The 27,683-nt window shown below is 42.2% G+C and overlaps 1 protein-coding gene across 1 annotated transcript in view; it reads right to left on the reverse strand.

Moving 5' to 3' along the window:
- GRK3 (G protein-coupled receptor kinase 3) overlaps nt 1-26,961 on the reverse strand; it is a 123,006-nt gene extending 96,045 nt beyond the window's left edge. Inside the window, exons 1-2 of the mRNA XM_082853197.1 lie at nt 26,820-26,961; nt 3,611-3,687 (exon numbers count right to left, since the gene is read on the reverse strand). Of these exons, the coding sequence (XP_082709323.1) occupies nt 3,611-3,687; nt 26,820-26,932 (190 nt within the window). The 5' untranslated portion in view covers nt 26,933-26,961. The remainder of the gene's footprint in view (nt 1-3,610; nt 3,688-26,819) is intronic.
- Nucleotides 26,962-27,683: the final 722 nt, after the last annotated feature.

Consider the following 27,683-nt stretch of genomic DNA (forward strand, 5'->3'; position numbering starts at 1 on the left):
ATATGTGCGTGGGTTTACCTCTGAGCTTTCTACCCTGCTCCATTGATCTATATTTCTGTTTTTGTGCCAGTACTATACTGTCTTGATTACTGTAGCTTTGTAGTATACTCTGAAATCAGGGAGCCTGATTCCTCCAGCTCCGTTTTTCTTTCTCAAGATTGCTTTGGCTACTTGGGGTCTTTTGTGTTTCCATACAAATTGTGAAATTTTTTGTTCTAGTTCTGTGAAAAATGCCAGTGGTAGCTTGATAGGGATTGCATTGAATCTGTAGGTTGCTTTGGGTAGTAGAGTCATTTTCACAATGTCGATTCTTCCAATCCAGGAACATGGTATATCTCTCCATCTATCTGTATCATCTTTAATTTATTTCATCAGTGTCTTATAATTTTCTGCATACAGGTCTTCTGTCTCCTTAGGTAGGTTTATTCCTAGATATTTTATTCTTTTTGTTGCAATGGTAAATGGGAGTGTTTTCTTAATTTCACTTTCAGATTTTTCATCATTAGTGTATAGGAATGCAAGAGATTTCTGTGCATTAATTTTGTATCCTGCTACTTTACCAAATTCATTGATTAGCTCTAGTAGTTTTCTGGTAGCATCTTTAGGATTCTCTATGTATAGTATCATGTCATCTGCAAACAGTGACAGCTTTACTTCTTCTTTTCCGATTTGGATTCCTTTTATTTCTTTTTCTTCTCTGATTGCTGTGGCTAAAACTTCCAAAACTATGTCGAATAAGAGTGGTGAGAGTGGGCAACAACCTTGTCTTGCTCCTGATCTTAGTGGGTTTCAGTTTTTCACCACTGAGGACGATGTTGGCTGTGGGTTTGTCATATATGGCCTTTATTATGTTGAGGAAAGTTCCCTCTATGCCTACTTTCTGGAGGGTTTTTATCATAAATGGGTGTTGAATTTTGTCGAAAGCTTTCTCTGCATCTATTGAGATGATCATATGGTTTTTCTCCTTCAATTTGTTAATATGGTGTATCACGTTGATTGATTTGTGTATATTGAAGAATCCTTGCATTCCTGGGGTAAACCCCACTTGATCATGGTATATGATCCTTTTAATGTGCTGTTGGATTCTGTCTGCTAGTATTTTGTTGAGGATTTTTGTGTCTATGTTCATCAGTGATATTGGCCTGTAGTTTTCTTTCTTTGTGACGTCTTTGTCTGGTTTTGGTATCAGGGTGATGGTGGTCTCATAGAATGAGTTTGGGAGTGTTCCTCCCTCTGCTATATTTCGGAAGCGTTTGAGAAGGACAGGTGTTAGCTCTTCTTATGATGCCGTTTATGTGGCATGTCCAACACAGGCAAATCCACAGAGGCAGAAATTAGATTAGTGGTCCTTAGGGGTTGGGGGGAAGGGGAGAATGGAGAGGGACTGCTGATGGGTGTGGAGTTTCTTTCTGGGGTGTTGAAAATGTTCTGTGTGAGACTTGTTGACGGTCATGCAACTCTGAATGCACGAGAACCCACTGAACTGTATACTCGAAATGGGTGAATTTTATGCGATCTCAAATATATCTCAACAAAGCTGTAAAACATTTTTAAAAATTTAAGTAACCAATAAAGAATTCCTTGTTTTGCCTTCCCTCCCAAAGTTACGGAGTTTCTCAATCTTGTTATCAGGCTAGTTTTATTTTCTTTTTTTCAGTACAAAATCAGAAGCAAAGGAGAGCATTTATATATATGGCAGGTAACCAAACACCATGAAAGCAACGAGAAGCAGCAATAAAGGATGAGATGAAAGCCAAATCTGTTCCCCGACCAAATCCTGATGCTCAGGATGAAACGTTTCCATGTGGTTAAGGGCTCTCCCCACGTCGTCCTCAGAACGGACGGGCTACTCTTCATCTGCTTCTCCAGAGCACGCCAGCCGCCCTTTGACCACTGTATTTCGTGGGTTATCACAGAAGCCACATCTACAGAAGACTGCCTTCATAGACGGCTACTTTGTGACAAAAAGTGGTTCACAAACTTCCAAAGACTTTCCGCACCGGTTTCTGCTTTCCTTGAACAAAGGAGATCACTGTAACTCTTTCTAAAAAAACAAAAAACCTCTCCAGTTTTTACCGGGTGACTTTCTACAGTATTTTACAGTCATGGTTTCCTTTCCAAGAGCCTTTAAAGAATTACTGGAGGAGGAGAACGTCAGATCAGAACAAGTCACTTCATCAACCTGGGTCTACACCTCCTTACCTGTACACGGAAGGGCGACCCAGAATTATCTCTAAGAATATTCAGTCTCAAAGGGATCAGTCAGCCTGTGTCTATGGAAATTTTTTTTTTCTTTTTTGCTGTGCTGTGTAGCATGCGGGAATCTTAGTTCCCCGACCAGGGAGCGAACCCATGCCCCTTGCAGTGGAAGCGCAGAGTCTTAACAACTGGACCGCCAGGAAGGTCCCAGCCTGTGTCTACGAATCATGGAAACAAAACTACATGCAGAAGCAGAGTTCCAGGAAACTTTAGGAAGACTTTAATTTCTTGAAATTTTAACAGAGTAATCCTCTAGTATTAAGTCAATTAAAAAACTCAGACACAGTTCCTCTGCAAACCTTCTCTGAGCAGTTGTGGGAGGCAAACAAGATGCAAAGAGACTTCCTGGTCTCTTGTATTCAGCTATACGTATTTCACGGAAAAACTCTAGCATGATCTGCTTATTACATCACTGTGGGCAAGTTAACAACAGAGCCAGATGACAGGCCAAATGATGAATCCTAGCCTCAAGAACAAAAGACTGTTTAGGAAATTTCTGGACAGTGGGAACTGATTTGGGGGAATGGGGATAAAAAAACAGTGGCCGACAGCTCTCATCTAACCCGGCCGACAGTCACCTTTAAACAAGCTGCCAGTCTTTCAGAGGCAGGTGAGAATACAGTGTCTCATTTCCTTGTGGGTCTTGAAATTCCCATCAAAGCAATTCCTATCCAGTCCTAATTTCTCTAGGGCACTAACTGCGGTCACCGCAGAGCACTCCTACACAACCACACATCTGCATAGGCTGAGACCAGCGCTGGCCAGAGGTGGGCATGGGTCCATGAGCTCTGTGTACGCAACAGGGGGAGTCCTGGTGACCGGCCTAAGTAGAGATTCCAAATGGAGCCGCAGGAATAAGGGAAACTGATGTGGAACTGACAAGACTGAGCAGCCAACAAAACCCATAAACCCATGAGAACTGATCGAGTAAGCCAGCCCCACACTTTGGAAGCAGACACAAGAGCGGGGTGAGGTTTACGAAGACACATGCCAACCCCCTGTGATCATGGAACGTACAAGATCAGTGAGAGAAGCTGAGGACCTCAGACGCAGGTCCAAAGAGAGCTTCTTTCTGGTTTCCAAGTACCCAATCCTTTGATTTGGGGAACCTCCCAAACTGTCTTAAAACTTACAGCCAAACTAGTCTGTTTTCCAATAGCTTACTTACAAGAGATATTATTAGGGACATAAGTAATCATTTAGTATCTTATTAATTACATGCAATTTCCTTCATCCCCAGCTTGAGCTATAAAGCATGTAACAGCATTAGGGGCTGCATTTCTACATTATTGTGGTGCCACCCGATACCACGACTGGAATTACAGTTTGCCAAACAAACAAGCAGGCTTACCAATTTTCTGATTAAAAATCTTGTCGAAAGTGATTTCATGTCTCTCCTCGAGATACTTCTGCATCACACTCCGGATACTAAAAGAGAAGAGTGACATGTTTTTAACAATGACAGCCTCCATCCCTAGAATGGAAGATACATGGATGTCTTCATTCAAGGATACTGGCTTGATGAACTTGATTTTGGTATTCATTTCACAATGTATGTGTATATCACATCATCACATTGTATACTTTAAATATAAATAATTTCATTTGTCAGTTATACCTCAATAAAAAACATGCCCAAAAGAAGGATACTGGCTTGACGAGAGATGCCTCTTACTGACACCCACGACTGCATAAACAGCTGACTAAATTTAAAGCTGGGAACACCACAGCTCCAGCTAGTACCCTCTTCCCATGACTCAGGGCCAAGCTTACATGTAGAGACTTGACTATGAAAAATAACTTAAGGACTTTGGGGAAGCTTTCCCTCAACACCACCACTTTACAAAAATATTAAAAGCGTACACACACACGACAAATTCTGCTAAATCGATGAATGAGTTTCTTTCTAAAGCAAAAGCAAATGTTCCCTGGATATACTAATATTCAAAAAAATCACACTTCTATACATCAATGATAAACCACGATAAAACATAATTAGAAGGAAGATTTCACTTACACCAGAATAAGAAACATCAAATGCCTTGAAATAAATCTTTCAAAATATGTGCAGCAATGTTACAGGGAAAAATTACAAACTGTACTGAGAGACAGTAAAGAAGATCTTAACACATGGAAAGATAGACCACAGTTAGGAATGGAAAGATTTAATACTGCAGAAACTCAAAGTCTACCCAGATTCATCTATAAACTCAATACAATTCCCATCAATATTCCAATAGGATTTTTCATAGAACACGGAACCAGATAAGCTCTCTATGAAGTGTATGCAAAACAACACAGGCTCAAGAATAGCTGAGACATTTCTGAAGAAAAAGAATGATGATAAAAGGGCTTATTATGAAGCTAAAGTAATTAAGACAGGATAAACAAACTGACCAAGGAAATGGAACAAAAGCATATAAACTGACCCACACATACATGGAACCTTGATACATAACAGAAGTGGCAAAGCAGAAAAATGGGGAAAGGAGGGATTATTCAATAAGTGAACCCCCAAAGCGATTATCCAAATGGGAAAAGTAGAACTTAAATCTCTATCATCCAGTGATGGGCAACAATTTGGCATTATCCCTTCCTTTTTTTTCTTTTTTTACTTTTTGAAACTAATTGAGGTATAATTTACATGTAATTAAATGCACATTTAAGTGGACTGTTAAATGAGTTTTTCACATATAATACTCTTCTAATCAAGATATCAAATATTTCTATCACCCCAAAAGATGCTCCTTTGCAATCACTCTCCCCAAGTTCTAGATCTGAGCAACTACTGATCTCCTTTCTGTTAATAAAGATGACTTGCTGTAGTTCTAGAATTTTATATAAATAATACAATATGTTGTCTTTTGTGTCTGGTTTCTTTCCCTCGGCATAAACAAGCTTCATCCGTATTGTTGTGTGCAGAAGTATTCAGTTCCTTCTTATTGCCAAGCAGTATGTCATTGTATGAGTATTCTACCATTTGTTTCTCTGTTCACCTGTTGATAGACATTTGCGTTGTTTCCAGTTTGGGGCTATTACAAATAAAGCTGCTTTAAACATCTGTGTATACATCCTTTTATGGGCATGTATTTCCATTTTTCATGGGTAAATATCTAGAAGCGAAACTGTTGGTCATATGGTGAGTTATATTGAACATTATGAGAAACTGCTGAACCATATTCAAAACTGGGTGTAGGAGTTTACATTCCCACCAACAATATATGATAGCTCCAGTTGCCAATACTTCAGTTGTCAACATTTTTACTTCTAGCCACTCTGTTGGGTGTGTAGTAGTATTTCATTTTGATTTGTACTTTAATTTGCATTTCCCTAATGAATACTATTTTCTCCCACTCTGCACCTTGCCTCTTCATTTCCTTCATGAAGTCCTTCTAAAAGAACAAGTGTTTAGTTAATGAGTTCCAATGTGCTGATTATTTCTTTGGTAGACGGTCTGTGCTAAGAAATCTCTCACATTCCAAGGTCATGAAGATTTTAACTTATATTTTCCCTTAGAAATTTTAAAGTTTAGATTTTGTTTAGGTCTAGGATCCATTTGTTATTTTTGTGTACGATGCAAGGTAAGAACCAAGGTTCTTTTTCTCCTTATAATACCTAATCGTTCTGGTATCATTTGTTGAAAAAACTATCCCTTCTCCATTGAATTTTCTTGGCATCTTTGTTGATTCAACACTAAATATGTGTAGGTCTATCTCTGGACTATCCTGTTGCATTGATCTATATGTCTACCCTTACAAAAATACTGTATTATCTTGATTGCTTTAGGCTTAGTAAGTCTTGAAATCAGGAGGTTTAGTAACCTAAGCATTCCAACTTTGTTTTATTCCTTTTGGGTTTGTTTGTTTTTTGGCTATCCTAGGTTCACTGTATATAAGTTTTGTAAATCAACATGGAAATTTCTTCCCAGAAAAAGCCTGCTGAGGCTCTGATGGGGATTTTGTTGAATCTACAGATCAACTTGGGGGAAATTAACCTCAATAATACTAAGTGTACTATGCATAAATATGACATATTTCTCCATTTATCTAAGCTTCTATAATTTCTCTTATTACTATTTCATAGCTTTCAGTGTAGAAGTCTTGTTCTTTTCTTATAATAGCTTTCTCTGGTTTTGGTATCAAGATAATATGATTCATAAAATGAGAGTAGAATTATTCCTGTATTTAATTTTTCTGAAAGAGTTGGTGTAAGACAGTATTAATTCTTCAAATGTTTGACAGAACTCATCAGTGAAGCCATCTGAGCCTGGAATTTTCTTTGTGGGAAGGTTTTAAATTACAAATTCCATTTCTTTCATAGATATAGGGCTATTCATATTTTCTATTCCTTCTTGTACTGGTAACTTGTATCTTTTAAGGAATTTGTCCAATTCATCCAGTCTGTCAAATTACTGAAATTTGATCGTATTTCTTTATTGCCCTTCTAATGTCCATAAGATTTAGTGACAGTTCTTCATTCATTCTTTATACTGTTAAACTGTGTTTTCCTTTTGTTTTCCCTTGTTCAATCTAAGCAGACGTTTATCAACTGTACTGAGCTTTAGTTTTTGTTTCATTCATGTTCTTCTATTATTTATATATTTTATATTTCATTGATTTCCACTCTGTTATTTAAATGCTTACAACTTACATGTGGGATTAATTTGCTACTTTTCTAATTTCTTAAAAAGTCACATCACTGAATTTAAACATTTCTAATATAATCATTTAAAGTTATAAAATTTCCTCTGGGCATTGATTTAACTGTACCTCACAGATATTAATAGTCTGTTTTCATGTTCATTCAATTCAAATTATTGTATACTTTCTCTTGATATTTTTTCCTTGAACTGTAAGTTATTTATAACTGAGTTGATTCATTTCCAGATATATGGAGATGTCCAGATATCCTTCTGTTATTGAATTTTGGTTTAATTCTGCTCTTCAAAAAGCACTGGAGAGAATTAAAAGACAAGCCACAGACTGAGAGGAAATGCTGGCAAATCATATATCTGATTGAGGAATTGTATTCAGCATATATAAAGGATTTTCAAAGCTCAAGAATAACAAAACAAAAAACCCTCTTAAAAAAATGGGCAAATGATGCATACAGACACTTCACCAAAGAAGATATGTGGATGGCAAAGAAGCATATGAAGAGATTCTCAACAACATTAGTCATTAGGAAAAGGCAAATTAAAATCACAATGAGATATTACTACACTCCTATTAGAGTAGCTAAAATTTGAAAAGACTGACCTTATCACACATTGGCGAAGACGTGGAATAACCAGAATCCTCATACACTGCAAGGGGGAATGTAAAACGAAACAAACACTTTGGAAAACAACTGGGCAGTTTCGTAATAAGTTAAACACAAACCACTATAAAATCCCATCATTTCCACTTCTAGGTATTTACCCCAGGGAAATGAAAGCATACACCCATACAAAGACTGTACATGAATGTTCTCAGCAGCTTCACTCGTGATGATCAAAAACTGGAAACAACCCAAGTGCCCCCAATAGGTGAACAAATGGATAAAAATGAGTGGATATCCATATAATATAATAATATTAAAAATGAAAAGGAATACATTACTGATATAACATGGGTGGATCTCAAAAAAATTATTCTGGGTAAAAGGAGCCAGATTTAAAAAATTAAAAAAAAAGAGTACATATTGTTTGATAACAAAGAGGCAAGAGCAAACTTTTGGAAATGATATATACAGTAAAATTAAAAATATATGTATTGATATTCGGTCTCTGTCCTGCTTCTTGGCACAGAGCTCCTAAAACCGGTGGAATTTCCTGAGTGACAGGAATGTCTTATTCATAAGGAGCCCTTTTCACCCATACCTGAGTTTATGCTAATGAGGTGACCCTAGATAACTTCAGGATAGGAGTGATTGCCAGAGGAACCAATCATGTGATTAGACGATTGGAACTTTCAGCCCTACCACTTGATTTCCAGGAGGCTAGAGACTCAGTTCAGTTACTAACAGCCAATGATTTAATCAATGGGGCCTGTGTAATGAAACTTGAATACGAACTCTAGAACGATGAGGTCTGGAGAGCTTCCAGGTTGATGAACCCGTCAATGTGCTGGGAGGGTGGCACTCCTGGAGAGGGTGTGGAAGCTCTGTACTCCACTTCTTCCCATGAGACCTTGCCCTACGTAACAACCACTTTGCAGTTCCTGAGATGTACCCTTTACAGTAAAAATAATCATAGGCGTAGGACTTTCCTGAGTTCTGTGAGTTGTTCTAGTGAAATCTCAAACCTAAGAAGGTCATGGGAAGCCCAAAATGTGTAGTCAGTTAGGCAGAAATGCAGGTAGACCTTAGACACATATTGCAGCTGGCATCTGGGGGCAGTCTTGAAATATGTGTAATTTATTTTACATGAATTACATCAATAAAGCTGGAGATATTATTATCATCATCATACCACAAGGATGCAATCAGCAAAATCCTGGGTGTGGGAAACTCTACACACAGATGACCCAGTTTCTTCAACAAAAAATTTCAAGAGGGAAAATGATAGGGAACCTATAGTTCAAAAAAGAACTATATGTTATTGAAAGAAATAACAATCAGGTGTAACATACGAACCTTATTTAAAACTCAATTCAAGTAAAAAAAATTTCTTGTAAAAAAACTGAAGAAATGTGAATACAGATTGAATATTTTATGATATTAAGCAAGTATCACTTTTTTAGCAGTAGCAATGTGTTATGCTTATGTTGGGTATTTTAGGAGCTCTTATCTTTTAGAAATACAGAAATATTTACAGATGAAATGATATATACCATGTCTAGGTATGCTTCAAAATAACCTAAAGGAAACAATGTATGGATGAAACAAGACTGGTTACGTGTTGATTATTGATAAAGCTGAGTGGTGGCAACAAATTTATTGTATGATTCTCTCCTGTACATGTTTGAAATTTTCATTACAGAAAGTTTAAAAAAATCAAAATATGGCCTCCAGATTCCTGGACCATTACTTTACATACCTCATCAAAATAAGCATATATACTTACTATGTATAATACTATACCGATTGGGGGCATAATGGTTTTTTTTTTATTTAATACCAACTGGTTGGTGATATACCAACCCCACCTGTCATGACCTACTGGGGTTCTGCTACATAAATGCAAGGTAAGTATAATAAATATTGTATCATAATTTAAAAAATTTTTCTACTACTAAAGTAGTTTAAAGAGCAGATATCTGCTCTCTACTGGCCAAAGGATGACTGTGGATACCTCCCATTATTAAAAGTCTCTATATTCTATGTGAAGTTGAATTCTGTTCTATTCTGATGTCCAAAGTAAAATGCGTCTAAACAAATATTTCAAGTAATATGTGACACATCACCTAAAAAAACTAGTCACACATAAGGTAGTTGTGAAGATTAAGCAAGATGGCTTTGTTAGAAGCCCTGCCTAAATAAGAGCTGTTATCGTTACGACCGTCAAGAAACCCAAAAGGCAGGCTTTTTTTAAACATAGGATAACTAAGCAATCATACCAAGATTCAACTCCCCCAAAAGGAGTTTTCATACTGTCAGCTCTTCCCAAGGTTCCTCGGTTCACCAGATCTTTGGCAGAAAAGTCTTGTATGCAATTTGCATAGCATTAAACAACAGCACGTGAGACGATCTATATTCAGGAGACCACAGCCCAATTAAGCTAAATGTGAATTCCTTTGTGTTTTTTCCTCCAATATTTTGACAATCCACATCCTGTTTTAATGCCTTTTCTTTTGCAATATATTACCTAATATTAAAGTGACACTAAATATAATTGAACTTCACTGGCCAAAAAAAAAAAAAAGAACCACACCATCAATACAAAAGTTACCCCGAACAGATACAGTATGAAGGATGAACAAAGTTATGGGTTCATCAAGTTTACCTAATCAGAGTTACTAAAACTTTGTGATCTAAACCGTCCCTTCAAATTGGTTACAATAATCATTTTTGAATCCATTTATCTTTCTCTCAAAATACGTTTGCATCAGCAACAATAGAGAAGCAGCTTCATTTGATGGCTACCTTGCTGTCTGTGTGGAATAAGCATCAGAGGATGGGAAAACTGGAGCCAAGGAGAGTCCGTAGGAGGGCCGGGAGCATCCTCCTTGTTCCTAAGAGCCATTTTTCATGGAATTCTCTCATTTAAAAGATCCCAAGGCATAGCAGCACTATTTACAATAGCCAAGGCATGGAAACAACCTAAGTTTCCATCAAAAGGTGAATGGGTAAAGAAGATGTGGTATATATATATATATATATATATATATATATACACAATGGAATATCACTCAGCCATAAAAAAGAATGAAACAATGCCATTTGCAGAAACATGGAAGGACCTAGAGATTATCATACTAAGAGAAGTAAGTCAGACAGAGAAAGGCAAATACCGTATGATACCACTTACATGTGCAATCTAAAATATGACACAAATGAACTTATCTACAAAACAGAAACAGACTCATAGTCATAGAGAACAGACTTGTGGTTGCCAAGGGGGAAGGGGAGAGGGGGAAGGATGGACTGGGAGTTTGGGATTAGCAGATGCAAGCTATTATATAGAGAATGGATAAACAACAAGGTCCTACTGTATAGCACAGGGAACTAGACTCAATATACTGCGATGAACCATAATGGAAAAGAATATGAAAAAGAATGCATATATATGTATAACTGAATCACTTTTCTGTACAGCAGAAATTAGCACAACACTGTAAATCAATAAAATAAATTTTATTGATTTAAGTCAATAAAATAAGTTTTTAAAAAAAGATCCCAAGGGCCTCACATTTTGCCCAATGTCCAAACTCCCTGGCACATTATGGGGAGCATTTCCAAAGAGGCCCCAGGCTACCTCATCAACCATATCTTCCCTCTGTCCTCACACGGTAGCCACGCAGGATTTCTTCACTGCTCTGTAATTCTGTAAAAGCCATTCCCACTAATGCCTCTCCTCACGTGAAAACCTGCTCAGCCTCCAGGATCCAGGTCAGGGTCACTGGCCTTCGCCAACCCCTACAGAGGCAAGTCCTCTTACTTTGGTTTCCACTGCGTGTCAGACGGCACCACTGTATCATTTCCCACAGTGTACTGTAAACATACACACCTCCGTATCCATCGCCTGTTCACTTAATCACTCGTTCATCCAAGATAGGAAGTGTCTCCTTTCCACGAGCCAGGCACTGTGCATGACACTCAGAATACACAGTGGGTCCACCCGGTCCCTGCCCATGGTCTCTGCCATGTCTAGCGGGGTGACAGTGGAGTAAGCAGGGAGTCCCAACGCAGTGTCACAGGTACGTGTCAACAGGGGCAATCACAGGGGCCTACAGAGTCTAGTGCAACACAGCTGAACTCCAGATGCCAAGGGGCCCCTGGCAAAGATGAGGTGACAGAGAAAGCAACGGGACCACTCGTGCAGCATCTGATAAGCCACGCCAGCCTGCACCGAATAATTGAAGGAAACGGACAAAGGACGGCAGCAGGTTAAAAAGAAACACACACAGAGAAAACTGCCAGACAACATACAGCCTCCACTTTTGGACTCACTTATTTTTCTAACTACGCGAGAATACCTAAATTACCACCCTTGAGATTAATGTCCAGCTTTTCATGGCTTTTTTTTTTTAAAAGCAAACACTTCAGGACTTCCTTGGCGGTCCAGTGGTAAAGACTCTGCGCTTCTACTGCAGGGGGCTCGGGTTCGATCCCTGGTCGGGGAACTAAGATCCCACGTGCCTTGCAGTGTGGCCAATAAATAAATAAATATATAAAGCAAACACTTCCTTTCCAAGGACTGACAGATGACATTTTGTTTCTACAACTGGCAAAAATGCTGACTTGGATACAGTTGCTGAGCTTCCTTGTCTCCCTCCCACAGTTCTTCCCTAAGACAATGTGAACCAGGCCAGAACCTCAGAGAACAAGCACTCTCTAGGCAAACAGAGTTACAAAGTAAAACTTGCTCCGTATAAGATCATCCAGTGGAATTTTTCAACTACTCATCTTTTAATTTGGTACGTGATACCACTCATCACACAAGAACTCTTCATCTGTGTCACGTATTCATTCATTTTCTCCTTTATGGTTTCCAGGTTTGGGGTTCACCTGGGACAGCCCTTTATATCCTAGAGTAACAAAAATATATTCTCTCATGTTTTTCTATTTTTAATATTTTGATGATCATCTCATCAGAGCTCAGGAATTTATTTTTTTACAATGTGGAGGGGTTATGACTTTACCTGATGGCCAGCTATCATGCACAATCCCTTCCCCAACAGGCTCAAAATGCTACCTTTGCTCATAAGCCAGATTCCAATTTTACTATATAGATGAATATAAATACGCATACACAGGAGATTTTTGCATGCTCTGCCACTTATGTGCCTGAAACAAGACTTATGTGTCTGTGCCTGTAACAAGACCACACTGTTTTAATTCCTATAGCAATGTTTTATAATCGGTAGGGCAGACCCCTGCTGTTTAACTTTTTCAAAATTTTATTGGTTATTTTTGCCCTTTTTTCTCTTCTAGATGAATGAGGATCAGCTTATCACATTCTTTAAAATTCTCACGTGGATTCTGATTGGGATAGGTTAATTTGAAGAGAACTGACATCTTTTCAATACTGAGTCTTCCTGTCTAGAAATATCTTGTAACTCTCCCATTTATCCAGATTTGTTTTGACTTCTCTTAAAGTTTTGTTTTTCTTCATACCAGTCTTATTGGTAATTTGTTGGTGAGGTCTGGTTTAGAGCAACACATTAGAAAACACTTCTTTTAAAGAAATTATTTTGAGGGCTTCCCTGGTGGCGCAGTGGTTGGGAGTCCGCCTGCCGATGCAGGGGACACGGGTTCGTGCCCCGGTCCGGGAAGATCCCACATGCCGCAGAGCGGCTGGGCCCGTGGGCCATGGCCGCTGGGCCTGCGCATCCGCAGCCTGTGCTCCGCAACGGGAGGGGCCACGGCAGTGAGAGGCCCGTGTACCGCAAAAATAAATAAATAAATAAATAAATAATTTTGAAATGTTTTGACAAGTTAATAGTCACATAATTTAAAAATAGAAAGTTGTTAAAGTAACCTCAGTGAGAGAGAATTACATTGCAGAGTCTCATTAGGCACGGAAAGTATGCTTACAGGGTAGATCATCTTAAATAGCATGCTAAATGTAAACATCAGAGCTATGATTTAATAGATATTCATGACTGAATGAGGTTCAGTGAAGTCTTCCACACTCAGTGAGTAAATGGATACAGTTTTCTAAAGTTTCACGTCTTAATATGCTTTCTCCCTTGGATAATCTTTTTCCATCTTTTTTTTTTTTCTCATCCTTCGATGAGAAGTCTTCCAGTCAAAAGGTTGTAAATCTGTCCACACGACTTGGATGAGTCAGAACTCTGGTTGCAAATGCATTTATTACAACTCTATCCATATCTTTGCAATCAGTGTCACAGAGGCTCTCTTTCAGTCATCTAATGCAGTTTCCAAAAAGCACATCAGCCTTCCTTCAGTTATTTGAGATGTTGGACGTTCTGTATCTCCATAAGATGTGTCACAGGAATTTATATCCTAAGTCACCAGTGCTGGTTACATGTGACATTGGGACAACAACGAGGTTATCGTCAGCCCTACCCGAAAATAGCCTTGATCCTCACACAAAGCGATCTTCTCTACTGGTTTTAAAAATTCTTGTAAAATTTTTCAAACATGCAAAAAGTAGGGCTTCCCTGGTGGCACAGTGGTTGAGAGTCCGCCTGCCGATGCAGGGGACACGGGTTCGTGCCCAGGTCCAGGAAGATCCCACATGCCGCGAAGCGGCTGGGCCCGTGAGCCATGGCCGCTGAGCCTGCGCGTCCGGAGCCTGCGCTCCGCAACGGGAGAGGCCACGACAGTGAGAGGCCCGCGTACTGCCAATAAAAAACCATGCAAAAAGTAGAGAATGGTAGAATGAATGCCCATAACCCGTCAATCAACACCTCAGGAACAGTTATCAAGATTTCAGTCTGCTACGTTCATCCTCCCCTTCACTTTTCCTCCGTTTTTTTAAAGCATTTTAAAGCAAATCTCAGACTACACGTTGTTTTACCTTTACTACTTCTATCTGCATTTCTAAAAACTATGGACATTTTCCTTCCAATAAGCATGATCCGTCATCACTTCCCAACCCCACCCTGGAAGTAACAATAAATCCTGAAGATCTAATACCCATTACCTAAACCAAATTTCCAGGATTCTCTCAGAGGTGTCTTTCATATAGTTGGGTTTGAATCAAGATCAAATCAAGATCCACACATTCATTTGATGATTATATCTCTGAAATCTGTTTTACTCTCGAGCACCCGTCCATCCCCACCACCCACTTTTTATCTTCATGCCAGTGACTTACTGAGGACACCAGGACCGCAGTCCTGGAGGACAGCCCCCATTCTGGATTTGCCCGTTTGCTTCCTCGTAAGGTCACTCAATCTGTTCTTCTACCTCCGTGTGTCCTGTGAGCTGAAAGTCAGCTCTGAGCTTGAGTCCGTGCAAGTCCACCTTTGGGGGCAGGAATACTCACTACATAATCTTCATATTGCCTCATACAAGGAGACGCATTTATTTCTCCTCAGCGTTGGGGAGGGGGAAGTTCCCCCCTCCCCTTCTTGAGTTCCTTAGGCCGGTCTAATAATTAAATGGACATAAGACAGAGTAACAGGAGAAAAGAACAAATTTAATTCATAGGTACAGAAGTCTCACAGAAATAGGACCTAAAGAAAGGACCAAAGCAGGTGGCTTTTATACTTCTTAGACAAAGAAACAATAAATCTGTGAAGAACTGACAAGACAAAGACATTTGGGCTTGGGGTCATAAATTAGTGAAGAAGTAATAACAAGGTCTGTTTACACAGCCTTTTCGCTGGCCAGAATTTGCCATCTCTGGTGATAAGGATGTCTCTCTACCTCCTGGGGCGGGGAGGGTACCTTTCACATGGGAGATTTATTTCCTGCTTTCTGGAGACAAAGGAGGGTCAAAGTGTTCTTCTTCCATTGGTTGTTTCTTAAGTAACCTTAATTCAAAATAATCAGTACACCACTTTGGCCTATTTTGGGGTCGGCCTGTCCTGAGCCCCAACGTTAGTGATGTGAAAATTCAGATGGTGAGAGTCTGACCTCTCCATTTAAAATTCCCCCATCTACCTTTCATTTAGTGGTTTCATACACCGATGATCTTTGCCTAAATCAATACTTTCAGTAAACGTTGCAAAACGATGATTTCTTTTTCTAATTCCATCATTCCTTCTGATTTGCTGCTATTCTTCTGTAAAGATGACTCTCCCATGACCAACTAGGGAGTTCTGGTTACCTTAAAATGTAGTTCGTACTGAAAGGTAAGATAAATGCTTAATTCTTTACCTTTTTCATTGCCGCTTTCCAGAGACAGAGTTGGTGCTCCATTTTCACTGCCAACAGTGATCAATAAGGCGTTTACCTGGGGAATTTCTTTTTCGGGGAGAGCAGGTGAAGAAGTTGAGTTGTGGATTGGGTCACTAAAGTGTCTCTGACAAACAGAACCCCATCCCAATGTGAGCTCAACGACCTTTCTGTATGAAGGTTTAATAGGCAACCTGCTTCTTTTATTTTCTACCACAATTTAGAAGGTACCACTAACAAGATTAATAAATGTAACATAAAAAAATCCTTAATGCATCTAGAGTAACTGACAAGTATGTTCAAGCCAAAGATCCCCATTTACCTACAGACAGGGAGAGACGTGAATTTTAATTTTGCTTTTGAAATAAGGGTGCAACTGAAATTACAAAAGTGTGTCTGAGGTAGGAAAATAATGAAAGTATCAATATATGTAAGCTACTGGATCACCTCATCAGATCCCTGCAGTAGATCACCCAACTGAACGAAGACAATGCATCTCAAACTGTGTTACTAGCATCTGAAATTGACAATGTTCCGCTACCCAAATCCAAGAAACTTCTTTGTTTAGAAGATTCATGTGGCGGAAGGCAGTCTGAGGTTGTCTATTAAAATGCACAGAATTTGAACTGAGGCTCAACTGTGCCGTTTGCTATCAAGGTGATCCTGAGCAATTTAGCTTCTCTCTGAACCTGAACTTCCTCCTAAAATGGGGATGATGAGTATTGTGGAGCCGTTTCCAAGAATCTGAAAATAAGGGAAAAAGCTTGCTCTCGGAGAATGAAAATTTTAAATCAACACATAACACAAAGGGCAGAGAAATGCCAAAGGCTCCTCGGCTAACAAGCTGTGGCTTCAGTCATTTGAGATGCTGGACGTTCTCTATCTCCATACAATGTGTCACAGGAATTTATATCCTAAATATAAATTAGGATCGAATCCAGTGGGGGCCTGGCACCAGTTAGAGCAGGAAACATGAATATGTGGACAGGGGCCTCTCACTGTCAGGGAATTCCAGGATTCCACATCCAGGGTAAAGCCACCCCCTGGAGAAATGACCTGGTCCCAGCTACTGCAGCTGCCGAGCCAGGGGGCTAGGCCTTCTGACCCCTCCAGCCACAGGCCTGAGCCACCTGTGTCACCTTCTGAGGACAGCGTCACTTCCACGAGGGCCGCCTGCCGGGGAGAACTCTCCGGTCATGGGGACTTCAGGCACAAGGCTCCTGAGAATGAGTGCTGAGTGTAAAGCAGCAAATCGGACACTCCACCTACAGCCTGGCTTTTCAGGTAAATCGACCATGTGAGTCAGTGCACTTTGAGGGGTGGGAGCCTCTACCTCATCGGATTCTCAAAGGGGTCTTTAAATAAGAACCACCGGGCTCGAAGAAGAGAAGAGAAGAGAAGGCGTTAGTTGGGCCGACTCAGCTGATGGATGTGAACTTCACAGTAAGAGGCAGAGAGAGACTCAGTGCCATGACAGAATCCAGTTTCTGAGTCTGAAGGGCAGGGGGAAGCCCCCAGGACCACAGGAAAGACACTGGTGTCCGAGGAGAGTACCAGCTTTCCCCCAAACAGACAAAATACCCCTCTCATTGTCTCCACATGGACATGTCTGGAGTAATTTTCTTTTCTCTTTTTCAAATGTCTACCAACTACAGAGAATAACTGTAAAAACTAACAAGAAAGAGTCAATACGTGTAAAACTACAAGGCGCTATATACAAGTATTAGTGGGGTTTTTTGTGCTCTGAATTCAAATCTCTTGCATAAATATGAAACAGATGACCATCAGATGTCATTGGGTTTAACAAGTTAACACAGTCAGACCTAACTGTTAAGCCCAGCAAGTAGATCTCCCATCATGATCATTTTAATACTGATCCAGTTCACACCCCAGGTCTGGAGACTGTTTCTTAAGAGCAGGGAAAGAATGTTATCAGGTTAGAACCACTGAGGCCCTTCAAAACTGGAGTCTGGCTTTTTCTACTGTCCTGCCACCAGCTATCCTATACCAGAGACTTGTGAGACACCCACAGGCCATAATGTTTAACTTCAAATTCTGATCTTACAGGAAGGAGCGCCCAGCCTCTAGTTCATCAAACTGTTCCAGCAAGACATGGCCAGAGAGAATAAGCTTCTCTTAGAGTAACCTGAATTGTAAAAAAATAATTAATTTGAAATACCAATCCCCTCTCAAGCAGGGCACTTTATTTAAAGGACACAAACATAAAGAGGCTGGCTGATTTTCCACGTGGAATTAAAAAAAAAAGAAAGAAAGAAAAGAAACCAAATGATTAAACCCTAAGAAATCCCTGAACACAAAACTCTTACAGTTTTTTCTTTGGAGGGGCGGGGGCGGGGGCGGGGGCGGGGGCGGGGGTGGGGGTTATTAACATAAGCATCCTCTCATCCCTTGCTTAGAAACTACTATTGTGCAGAGAACACCTTCCCCTCCTAGCCCAATTCTACTTGGGATGTTTTGCATAAAATAATAAATTTTCCTCCACAGCCACTGGAAACAAAACAGAAGGAGCGGTTCCAAAATGGAACACAAAAAGAGAGCAGGAAAACTTTACACTCTACTCTACGCTTAATGTTGTGGTGATTATTGCATAATCCCTGTCCCAGTTAGGGTGTCGTTATGAGAAAAGAAACAGTACATGTAGGTGAAAAAAGCAGGGCCTTTTAAAGATGAATATGATACACTACCAAATGTAAAATAGCTAGCTAGCGGGAAGCAGCGGCATAGCACAGGGAGATCAGCTCGGTGCTTTGTGACCACCTAGAGGGGTGGGATAGGGAAGGTGGGAGGGAGATGCAAGAGGGAAGAGATATGGGGATATATGTATATGTATAGCTGATTCACTTCGTTATACAGCAGAAACTAACACACCACTGTAAAGCAATTACACTCCAATAAAGATGTTAAAAAAAAAAGATGAATATGAAAGTCCCTTGACCTTTTCTATTAGGGTTAGTTCCATTTCTACATGGGGTATAGACACCCCCCACCCTTACACCCAACAGCAAAAGCCTTGTACTTTTCAAAGAAGATACATCGAAAATGTCATCAAAGCCTTAAACATTTTCATGATGCAAAATGAAAGCCTGCAGTATTTAACAGCTGTGTAAATGCCTTCCCATCTCAGTTCATTTTTAACTTAAATCCTTATTGAAAGCAATACAGATATAGAAAATTTAGAACAAATGACCTGAAAATATAACCAGTTACCTTTCTAGATAATAAAGAGCAACGGACTGACTTAATGACACAAAATACAAATATCAAGGAGGTGTTAATCAAGAAAGTTTTCTTGCTGCAAATGAAGAAACTTGCTGCTTCCCACAGCTACTAGAGTTGTAAGTTTTGGAATATATGAAACATACGCTCTCTAACCCTCAGAAGATGATCTTTTCAACTTAATTGAAGCTCGTTTTCTTCCTGAAATAGTTTAGCCCATGATTATCTAAGAAATACACAGTGCCTAGCACTCACTTTGCACTTGGCAAAGGGCAGTCACTGTCACAAAACACATGTAACCCATGCCTAACTTCCAAACTTTGACTAATGGAAACAATCCCCTAATCAAACCGGTATAATGAATTTTAAAATCATTCAAGGAACCAAAAAGGTTCTCCCTATAATGGAACTTTTAAAAAGACTTGACCATACACTTGATTTTGGATTTAACAGTTTTGCCATCACTAAATTCATTACAGTAACTCTGCAGATATCTTTTTAGTCTTCATCAATTTTAATATTCTTACTCAGCTAGGTAATGTTCAGACTGATGAGCGTGGATTACAGAGCAATGGGCAGACTTCAGCATGATATGAGGAACCACTAAAGGAACGGGGGACAACTTCCCCATAGCAGCCACTCTGGGCTGGGGTAGCTGCCTTCAAATGTCTGAAGATGCATTACTTTGGGGCGGGATTAAACTTGTTTTGCAAGCCCACAAAAGGAGAGCAAGAGACCTGTGCGCAGAATGAATTACAAAGAGAGCTTTCCAACACCACGGAGCTTCCAGAGATGCTCCCCAAAGATGACCCTGGCTGGATGCTAGAGAGGGAGGTCGCCCACCCAATGCAGGACTAGACTGGATGCCCTCCAAGATCTTTTCAAACATGAGATATGACAATGCTATGTTATTAAGATGCGATCTTTGAATGTCTGAGGAAGACTAGAGTGCATCACCTTATGCCTAATACGCTGAAGCCAGTTGCTTTTAGATTATGATTTTTGGTGCATTTTACTGAAGCAAAGACCTTTTGAGGATGTCAACTCTCTTAATTGCTTAGTTATCTATATTTAAAAGTGGCACGCTTGTGAACTCTTAGGTACTGAGGCCAATATAGCCCAGAGCCTACTGGATGATGGATGGATGGATGGAAGGAAGTAAAGGGAGGGAAAAAGGGAGGGAAAGAAGGAGGGAAGAAAAAAGGGAGGAAGGAGGAAAGAAAGGAAAAGAACCACGCAAAGCACCACATGCAGAAGGTTCTAGACAAACAGTATTACAACAAACAGCTAGAGGAAGAACACTGAGGAGAAATCTGGGAAATTCACCTACTTATGGGTCTAGGGGTCAACATTCTAACTTTTCAGAAGTCCTGCCTCCTGAGCCCGCCCCCTCTGAGCACGTGGCACAAGGGTCTCCGTGCAATACTGCTTTTATCTCCTACTGTTTTGTACTTTTTTTAAGGTGTTATGTCTCATACTGCATACAAATCACAACCACCACCACCTATGGTGTAAATTAAAGTAAAATTATCTTTTCACACTGCTTCCGATCTTTTTTCTCTTGAGTTTTCTGTGTTTGAAATGAATGTTCTCTCCTGCTCACAAATGTATGGATAGAAAATGCTCTCAAGAGACAGATTTTTATTCGGACATTCTGTGATCAAAAAGGAATAGATATCATATTGTACAGATGGGGAAACTGAATACACTGAATTTAATACTGAACTGAATTTAAGTGACTTACCAACGGCCCATGGCAAATTGCCAGTGGAATCAGGGTCATACTTCCTAGTCTAGAACTTTCTCTTTTAATACAGTACGGCAGGTAGGAGGGAGGGCACAGGAAAATGAGGGGCCAGTGATGACAACTGGCCTTCAAGTTCACTAAGGATAAAGGTCTGGCCGGGCTACTTTCATAAGGGCTACTTTCATAGAATCACTTTTTCCTGCTCCTGAAACCCTGGAAGAAGGAAATGAGAGCAAAAGAGTACGAGTCCAAGGCTGGGTCAAAGCTGACTCTTACAAACAATCAGTCACAAAATATATGAGCTGCAACACTATTTTCACTGTATTCTCTAAGGGGCTTTTTCCTTATGGTCCTATAAAGTACTACAATGTGCTTCTGCTTCACACTGAAGCCAAAGCACAGGTGACCCAAAAGAAGACTTCCAAAATCAGGAGAAATATTTTCAGGATATGGGGAGCCTGCTGCATTTCAGACCCATACAGCAGTCCCAAAAGGCCCAGGGGTTCTAACTTCTAATCAGTGATAAAAACAGAGAAGGATAAAGAAGTGAAAAAGAGGAGAAGCAGAGGCGGTCCAGAACAACCTCATTAGCATGCAAATGACTTAGCTGACAAATGATTCAACAACCAGAAGGCAAAAGTTGCCAAGTACATCATTTCCATTTCCCCACCACTCAAGTCCAGAGACTAAGGACAGGCCATCAGGCACACAGAATGCATTCTCACCTACAGCCATCTTCAAATACACAGTTTTATTAACAGAGAAAGATTATTTGAATGAGAAAGTGATTTTTACTGCAAATAAAGCCAAAAATATTGTTTTGTCCCTTTTACCCTTTTCTCAGATATGGAAAATTGGGGGTGGGGGGCAGGTGGGAGGTAAGCAGCCTGAGCTGCCCTTTTTTTCTAAATGATAAAAGAGAGAAATCCTGTTGGGTGGCCAGGGGGTGAGGCGGTCTATTATTATACAATTTCTCATTAACAGCAGCGAGATTGCCCTTCTCCTATTAAACAGAACAGGCATTTAACCCCTGAGCTCCTCCTGGGAAAAAGGCAGAAACTGCTTATTCACTTAGTCGTAATTACCGTTTTCGCAGGTCCCAGAGGAATAGCTGGTCTCGATCAGTCTGTGAGGTCGGTCCTGACTTTCCCAATGCCACCCTGGCAGCTGATCGAATCGGCACGCAGAATGATTTTTCCCCAACCAAAAAAAAAAAAAAGTTTCGCAATTTCATCCATTCCCTGCAAAATGAGACGTGGGGGGTGTTCGCTATTCTTTCTGGTGAGACAGCATAGCAAGGTGGAAAGGACCCAGATTCTGGGAAACTTGGGCTTGAATCCTGCACCTGCCCCGGCCACATTCAGCTGTCACCTGAACTGAGTTCCTAAACCTCCCTGAGCACCTGCTCCTTTGGGAAAACGGAGCTGATGCTAACGACCTGATAGGACCGTTGTGGGGAACAGATGCACTCACGATGCAAACTGCCTGGCAGAGGGCGAGCTCCCGGCAAATGGTAGATGTCATATCACTACTGCATGGAATTTAAACTTCTCTCTCGCTTGTCGGGGTTGCAGGGACCCCGGGTGCCCTCTCTACTCCGTGGCATCTCTTACTCTGCTTGCCACGATAAAGACGGAAGCGTCCCTTCTTTGAGCTGTGACATCTGATCCAACAGTGTCTGTCCCCGTCGACACAGATGTTTGGCAAAACCCGATTCAGTGTACCGAGGAGGTGTTTTTAAGAGGCTGTCTCTGAGAACACATCGCTTCTAAAAGCTGGGACTGCCTGTACCTCAAAGACATCGACTGGGCTCTCGATGCAAAGCCTTTCACAACGCTTGACTTGGGCATATTCTGAGTCCCAAATTGACTGCACTGGAACGTCTATTTCTAAGAATTGCCGATCACACACCACACTTACATCTTCAAGTCGCTGGCACAAATTAACTTTGACCGAGAATGAAGTAGTAACTGAAAGGTCAAAACAAATTACATTTGGAAAGTGTCGCATAGAGAAAAAGAAGCAAGACCACCACCACTGTTCTATGCATAGAAATGCACAGAAATCGACGATAAAGAGTGCTTTCTTCCTGAAGGCTGTTCCTTCTTTCAACCTTAACTTTTCAGTTCAGAGTTGGGCTTGCAGGCATAGAATACCCTCCAACCCAAACGGAGGGGAATCTTTCAAGTCACCCACCACTCACTCGCTGACTGGAGTTGGGGAAATTACAGAATAAACCCCATTTCCACATCAGAAGAAAACAGAGCTATTTTTTCAAGATCAATTACCCATGATAGTTTTAAAAATAGGAAGATGCACACTACCATATTACTATATACATTACAGCTAAATAGCTCTTCAAAGGAGATCATTAACAAATTACTATAAGACACTGAGCAGATATAATGTGTTCCGTGAATACAGAATAGTAAAAGCCACTCCGTGCTACTTGTCCACAGTTAAATAGAATCTTCAAGCAACTGCACATGAAAGGAAACATCTTTCTCAACTCCCAGTGTATTTGCCACTAGACTGTAAGCCCCTTGAAGGAAGAGGCTGCGGCCAGGGTGGTCACGGTATCCCTCTGCTTGGCTCAGGAAAACACCTCTACAACCAGGCACTGAATTAATGGAATAAACAGTATCACACACCTTTTTCAGGACGGTCTAAAATGCTCCCGGAAACTTAGAAAGGCTCTTTAAAATGTTTTCAGACCTTCCTAGCATAGCGTGTGAACACTTGGAAAGGACAAGCTTTGTGATAGATGATCCCAAATTTTCAATGTCCACTGAACAGAAATGAAACACCAGAGGAAAGATGGATTTTACGTGACTCAACCTCTTGCAAGTGTGTGTGACCTCAAGTCAACTGAATTTCACTCTGTGCGGAAAAAGATACAAGAGTAGTGAGCCCGGGGGAAAAGCTGCCTTGAACCCTCCAGGGCTTAAGATGCTGACCCTTTGTAGGCCTTGGCTTCTGAATTAGACCCTATTAAATAAAAGCGTTTCTTCTCTGACACGGCATAAAACAACTGGCATGCACATATGAATGAGCTGGGCCTGCGCATCAGCTCCATTAGCTCGACAAATGTTGCAGTAAACTAAAGCAGCTATATAATTTGAACAAATAGGCAACTTTTCCAGGATTTGCACTCATTGGTTCGTTAACTGAATAATGTGTCAGCCTAACAAAATGGTTGCCTCTTGCCATCTCAGAGAAGCAAAATCTCCCCAGGGTGGAACGTTCCATTTTCTGAGATTCTCCCGTAATAGGCAGGGGACTGCACACCCCGCACTTCATTGAAATTAGCTAGCTATTGCTTCATTCTGTTGCCTTTCTGTGCAAAACTGGGGAAAAGGCAAAGTAAGTGAAATAAGGAAGCACACAGAATACTCAGTGGCTTCAAATAATTAGCTGGAAAGAAAAGTCACTCAGGATAGACCAATGGCAAGTTTTATGCTTCCCATTTAGATACTGCAAATACAAAGCTAAACCTCGTTTTCAAGAATGCCCAAGACTGGTGATCACAGGGCTTACCCCAAAATGAAGCTGAGACAGAAACTCTTAACAGAAAACATGTTACCTGTATCCCTTACCAAAGAGCGAAATCACACCAGGCTTTTGAGTCATGATGCTGAGGCAGTTCAACATGAAATTAACTTGCTTACCAGAGCTAGAAATCCCCCCAACCTCTCACCCCCATCCCAAAATCGAGCAGGTAGGCCACTAACTGCTATACAGTCGCGGAGAAAAAACGTGCAAGATGTTTTACCTCATAATCTCTATGTACCAGAATCCTAACACAGCACAGGGAGTGGCAGTTACTATGTAAATGGTCACAGCACAAAACCAAAGCCAGTTGAGATAAACTCAAAACAAATTGGAATCTCTGGAGGAGGTTCCAATGGCCTAATTCGAGTCTATTTAAAAACAAAACAGCAACAGAATAGCAATTACTGAAGAGCCGCTTCCTAAAATTACTCTCCTGTTGATATGTCTCAGTTCTAAAATGTCATGAGAAATCTGCTGGCAGGTCACTGATTCTGCCCTAAAAGAAAGCATTACCAAAGAATGCCACCGGAAACAAAGGCCTTCACACACGTAAGTGAATACCCTAAGCACGTAAGTATGTTCTTAAGAGGGACATTGAAAAAAGCAGAAGTCATAGTAAGTTCAAAACACCAAGAAAAAAAAATGAACAGCAGTTCCTAATTTTAGTAATATTATATATCACCCCCCCCCTCAGAAAAAACTGTCCATGAGTTAAGGTTTGTTGATTTTACATATACACACTTGATATATTTGGGACTCCCTGCCCTTAAGGAAGAAAAAGAGGAAAAGAAATTAAGCACTATATATGACATTTATAGAAATGTAGAGGGTTTTTTTTTTTTAATGAAATTCAGGTTTCATTTGGGGGTTACTGTTTTACAGTTTCCCACTTGCCAGAAATTTTAAACAGCACTGATCATCAGCGAGCTTCGGATATGTTAAAGTCTGGAACAGGAGTGTTGCTTTCACAACACTCCAAAAGGCCTCCACTCTTCCCTTACTTTCCCTGCTTGTCTTCACTCATCAAAGTAGGTTTTTCCCTGCAAAATGTAAAAGAGGCAGGGGTTATGAAGGGCAAGCGAGACAAAAAACATCCAGGAAGCATGTCTCCGTTTACACAATTTGACTTTTCACAACGAATAACGCAAAGGGAAAGATATTTTCTATATCGTGGGGCTTGGACTCAGGGATTTGTAAAAATAATCTGATGATCCCTCAGCATCACAAGAAAGATGCTTTTTTTCTTACGTCAAGGTAACATTTAAGCAATCTTAGATGTATATAACACTTGAAGAACTGATGCTTTCAAATGGAGAACAGCTTTGGTTTTAGATTCCAATACATTACAAAAATGCATGGTCTTAAATTCACCATAAAGAAGATGCCTCTTTTTATCATCAATCGACCAAGAGCTATTTAGTGTCAAGGAGACACATCTGCTGTACCCCTCCTGATGCTGTTAATTAGGAAAGCTAAGGGGGAAAAAAATCCAACGCTAATCCTTTGGTACACTATTTGAAACTCACTATTAATCTGATGCATGATATTTTCTGGGGTGGTGCCAATGATATGAACTAATCAAGCCGTTTACTACTTCATCAATAATAAATCGTTTTTAAGACAAAAATTACAACTTGGTATGGACCTCACCAAGACCCTCGCCAATTCAATCGGCCCCTTTGCCGGTAATTTAAACAACAAATTCCTGCCTGGAATCACCCATTCAACATGCGTTTTTAAGTGAGTCCCATTTCAACCTTTTAATAAAGTGCCACCAGTGGATCTGTCACCAGGTGACACACTTAGTACCAAAAAGAAAATCGGGTGGGTCAGAATCCACTCCTTCCTGCCTGGAGGCACCAAAGAGAAAAGGAGTGCAGGAAGCTGACTGGACTGGTGGACCTCAAGGGAAGCAAGCACTGGAAACACCAATTTAAGTGCCTGGGGCAAGAGGCAACTCGCCTGCTCTCCCTAGCTAAGGCGCCCAGAGGGAGCTGAGGGGAGGCCGTTGCTGGAACGGGGGACAGAACAGAAACTAGGGAAGGAACGACCGGGATGGAGCACAAGGGAAGGACAAGCATGGGGCAGAAGGAGGGACAGGGATGGGGCAGGCAGGGGACCATATGTTGGGGCTGGAGGGGAGGGCAGGGATGACAGAGATGGGGCCAGGGATAGGGATGGGGCAGGAAGGAACCACAGCAATAAATAGGGAGGACTACAGGGATGGAGCTGGACCGAGAGGCAGAGATGGGGCAGGAAGGGGCGACAGAGATGGAGCTGGTCCAGCGAAGTCACAACCACATCCTCACCACACCTCGCTGGGGCGCTCGCTACGCGCCACGCGCCGCGCTGGGCACTTCGGGGCGCTCTCTCCCGGAGTACCCCCAACAGCCCTCCGATGCCCCATTTCAGAGACGGGAACGGCGAGGCCGGCCCTGCAGCGCCCGCTCCCCGCGGTCGCCGGCCGAGGGGGCAGCGGCGGCTGAGCGCCCGACCCTCCCGGACGCAGGGTGTCGCTGGCGGCCGCGGGGGGCGGCGACGCGGGGGGCGGCGCGGGCCGGGGAGCCGGTACCTGGGCTCGGGCAGGACGATCTTCTTGCTGGCGCGGGCGGCCGGAGTCGCCTTGCTCTTCTCCATCGCCATCAGGTAGCTGACATCGGCCAGCACGGCCTCCAGGTCCGCCATGTTGGCGAGCGGCGGCGGCGGCTCCTCAGGACCCGGACGGGACGCGCTCCCGCCGCCGCCGCCCGCCGCGCCCCGACGTGGGGGGGCCGCCCCGGGGCAGCCCCCCCGCGCGCCCCCGCCCACCCCCGCCCGCCGCGCGCCCCCCCGCGCGCCCCGCTCACCGCCCCGCGCGCCTCAGCCTCGCGCCCGCCCCGCCCCCCGCGCGCCGCCCGCGGCCCCGCGCACGCGCCGCCGCCCCCGCCTCTTCCGCGAGAGTCGGCGGGGAGCGCGCGCCCTGCGGCCAGTACTCCTCTGCGCCCGAGCGGAGCGGCCAGGCCCGGCCCCCTCTTCGCCGGCCGACCCAGTCCCTGCGGGCATCGTCCCGCCTCCCCTCGGGGTGGCCGTGGGGGACTTCCTCTCCTCCTCCGCCTCTCCTCGTCCTCCTCTTCCTTCTTCTCCTCCCGACTTCCCGCCTGCTACTCCCTGCGCTCTCACGACCCCCTCTCCTCCGGGACCCCTGTGAGCAGGGGACGCCCTGGACCCAACGCCCACCACCCAAGGGACAGCGGGGAGGTCTCTGTGCCAGTGTCTTAAACTGGACAGTGGCCATCAGCATGCTCCAGGAGGTCTGGGGCGGCCCCAGAAATGCGCGTGCCCCACCTGTCTGCCCAGGTAATGCTGAAGCCCGTGGTCCGGGTCACCCGTGAACAGCGCCCCGCGGCCCAGCCCCTAAGCCTCAGTCCTGACCCCTCCACCCCCTCCACCCCCCTGT

The sequence above is a fragment of the Leucopleurus acutus genome (genome assembly GCF_964270905.1).
Source record: "Leucopleurus acutus genome assembly, chromosome: 13".
NCBI lineage: Eukaryota > Metazoa > Chordata > Mammalia > Artiodactyla > Delphinidae > Leucopleurus > Leucopleurus acutus.